The 3,849-nt window shown below is 33.7% G+C and overlaps 1 protein-coding gene across 1 annotated transcript; it reads right to left on the reverse strand.

Annotated features, from left to right (window-relative positions):
• Positions 1–351: 351 nt before the first annotated feature.
• LOC111896394 (peroxidase N1) lies at positions 352–1,040 on the reverse strand (the record flags this gene model as incomplete). The annotated part of the gene is made up of 2 exons (XM_023892389.3): positions 352–794; positions 884–1,040. Coding segments are annotated over 2 exons (576 nt in total), but the record flags the coding sequence as incomplete, so codon positions are not given.
• Between the last annotated feature and the right edge of the window lie 2,809 nt (positions 1,041–3,849).

The raw sequence follows: 3,849 nt of genomic DNA on the forward strand, positions 1-3,849 counted from the left end.
AATTTCTTTTGTTAGTTGTATGTATAGATTTGAGAGAAAATATTATTATGTTGAAAAAATAGGTTGTGAACAGTTGTTCGTTGATAAACATATTCTAACATACAGTTTTAATTAATATGCGATATGCGATTACTTCTAGAAGATCTATAGCATATGTGCGACTAACAGCAAAATTCATAAATACCTTATTACCAGAATAACATGCAACGACATTGATTACTTTCTTTTTTATAAAATCTATTACAATAATAAGACACGTAAAAAGTGGAAGAAACACACTATAGTACTGATTTATTATTAAAAATTTCTACTACATGAACAACTTATTCCAAACAAAATATATGATCATGGATTCCCACTTAGATCTGCCATTGATCAATTAAATGCGCTGCAAACCCTACGAATTTCTCCTTGAGTTCCTGTTTTCACTTCAACATTACCCATCCTCACCATTGATCTCGCAAACTCAACATTGAAGGTCAATCCAACTAGTCCACTAACTCCAAGAAACCGTTGTGCAATTGTTCGTGTTGTAGGGTTTCCCCACAGCAGTTGATCAGATTCACGTACTCCTCGCCCGCTCCTCAAGTTTGCAAAGTATGAAGTGTCAAATCTGTTTTCGCTACCAGTATCAAGAGCCACACGCCTTCTATTATCACCTCCGTTGGGGCACAGATTTCTGAGCGTGGTAAGGAATGCAGGGTCAATAGACGGGTCGGGACCATTGGTGTTGTTGAAGTTGTATAGCCTGTAGCTGAACACTAAACACGCTCCTGTTCCAAGTGTATGTGCTCCTGGAAATCAATAAATTAAACCCAGATACACATCAGTTTATTAATTTCTTTGTTAGCAATGATTGAACTCTTGTTTTTGGTTAACTTACGAGAAAGGGTAACCAGATCTTGGGTGTTAAGACCTTTCTCAGCAAACTTCCTGATTTGGACATCAACGGGGTCATTGAAAGCTGGCAGATTTATAGTATCAGCTGCACGTGACACCAATCCATCTCTCCGACCTAATGGCACTGCCCAACGCGCAATTCATAGTGTGAACACAAAATTGAAAGCCAAAGAGGTTATACTAAGAGCTAGGATAGTTACCTTAATGATTTGAGGCTTGAATTGGATGATTTTGGACTCAAGATTGAATTTGTAGAGAGAGAGTAGTGAGAGAGGATGAAAAGCTTCAAAATGAGGTCATTTGAGCTTTATATATGGGTTGAGTTTGGGACACGGTGGAATTCTACCCGATACTGACGTTTACCGAGGCTTTTGGTCGTACCCGATTAAATTGCCGTTACCCGATATGGTCGAATCTAAAAATCTTGAAATTATTAAATTGGGGTGTTATCATGAGTTTCTAATGTGTTTCGATATTTACGAGGTCATTCTAAAAAGTCTTAAATTAAATAACCTAATCCAAAATGTTAACTGAAAAATTGAAAGACAAACGGGTTTTACCGATGGGAATGGGTTACAACGACGGAACAATTTACGGGTTGTCACAGTACCTGAAACCAAAACTAAAAGCTGTAAGCATGAAGCTTAATGAGTCTCCCCAAACTACCACATAACATAAAAATATCATGCAACTAGGAGATATGGGCCCCACCCACTCTCATTGAGATTCGGGCCCCGCCCACACTCCGTTTTCTAAGAGATTCGAGCCCCGACCACACTCCACTATCTAGGAGATTCATGCCCCGCCCACACTCCGTTGTCTAGAAGATTCGGACCCCGCCTAAACTCAAATGTCTGGGAGATTTGGGCCCCGCCCGCACTCTGCTACTAACGTGCATACATATATCACACAGACAACAAGTATATCTACCAAACAATCACATATCTATACTCAAATAATACTATCGGAATCGGGCCCCACCCACTCTAGGCTGCTACGAGATCCGAGCTCTGCCCACACTCAACTACTAGCATATCACATATACGGGACGACCTTGGTGTCGTAGACCCGTTCCTACAGAAGGAAACTCACCTTAGAAGACGGGCTGCTGAAAACCCGAGTGAGGAATCCCTGTTTGCTACTCTGGCGACTCTCCGACTATCAATTCCATAAAAACACTTAATCAAAATCTGATAATCCTTCATAGGGTAAAATAACAATTTTACCCCTGGTCGAAGTGAACGTCCTGGTCATAGTCAAAGTCAAGGTCAACTCCCAGTCAACCCAACTCGTCGAGTTATCTCCCAACTCGATGAGTCCCTGCAATGCTCAAACTCGTAGTCAACTGAGTCAACTCGTAGAAATCCCAAGGACCAAGGTTCTTGAACCAAAACCTTCAGAATATGGAAACAAATAGATCTAAAAGAAGAATGATCAAGTTAGAGATTTGATTACAAGAAAATGTAGCAAATAGAGTGTAGTTCTTGGATCTACTTCTTCAACTTTTAGCCTTCTAACTTCTTCTTCTTCTTCCATAAGCTTCAAAAGGCACAAAAACACTCAAAATGGCAAGAAATAACTCAAAATCATTCAAGGTGGATTAGGGTTTCGAGATTAGGGTTTAGAGGTGATAGAGGTTGGGGTGGAGGCCAGATATGATGTTTAAATAGGGTGCAAACCATAAAGATTAGGGTTTCCTCCTGATGGACCTACTCGTTGAAACATGGCTTCGACTGGATATTGTTGTCTGATGTGTTTTTTATTTAATTATAAACTGGATATTGTTTTTTTTTTTTTTTTTTTTTTTTTGGTAAATATAGATATTGAAGTGATAAAGTTAATGGATATGATGGATTAAGTAACTAAAAAACCTAGTTTTATTTTTATAACATTGTACTTTAAATAATTAAGTTATTAGATTACAACATAGTAGATTTACCATCTTATGTTTTTCTTTTTTGTTTTGTATTATAACATTTTACTTTAAACAATTGTAGTATATATATTTTTTATTTATATCATCTTTTCTTTCTGTTCCAAATAAACCTTCAATACAACAAAAGTGACAACAAATGGATTAGTTACAGATTAGTGCAATAAATTATGTAAGTAATGTCGTTGAACCTCAAACAATGGTTTATGTATTTCATTTGTCATCATTGATATTTTTAATATCTAAAAAGGTTGTTTGATGTTTTTTCGTTTAATTATAAATTGGATATTGTTTTCTTTTTATTTTTATTTTTTTCGATTAACATTGGATTGTGATATGTTGTAACATTGACTAATCCTTTTAGCTAACTAATTGTCGGATTATAATAGTCACAACAATTATAATGATAAAATAATAGTATATTATTGGATTGCAGTGTCTCAAACTTTAAATGTGCATACACTTAAAGTGATTTTGGATACGTTAAATTCATTTAATCTAATTTTTTATTTAAATTTTTTTGTTTCATAATAAGATTATTTATTTGTTTTTAATTATTTAAGTTAAAACTTTTATATATAAACAATAGTAGTTTTTTTTCATAAAAAGTTTTTTTATTTTCATAATAAGATTCATTTAATCTAATTTTTACTTAAAGTGATTAATATTTCAATAAGTAATTTATAAATAATATAATTAGTTTATTATCAATAAGTAACTTATAAATAATATAATTAGTTTATTATGGTGTATTATTGTTGTGATTGAAGACTTACCAATTTCTTAGAAAGGTAAGGTGGTTATATATATATATATATATATATATATATATATATATATATATATATATATATATATATATATATATATATATATATGTTTGAAATTAAAAGTTTATTTTTATATAGACAAAACTGTAAGATTGTTCCCTGTGGTATTCAAAAAACTTGGGATAGGGTCCAAAAAGTTTTTCACTTGCATAGATGGTTCAAAATCAAAGTTTTTCTGTGTGTTTG

Source organism: Lactuca sativa, chromosome 9 (assembly GCF_002870075.4).
Source record: "Lactuca sativa cultivar Salinas chromosome 9, Lsat_Salinas_v11, whole genome shotgun sequence".
Lineage (NCBI taxonomy): Eukaryota > Viridiplantae > Streptophyta > Magnoliopsida > Asterales > Asteraceae > Lactuca > Lactuca sativa.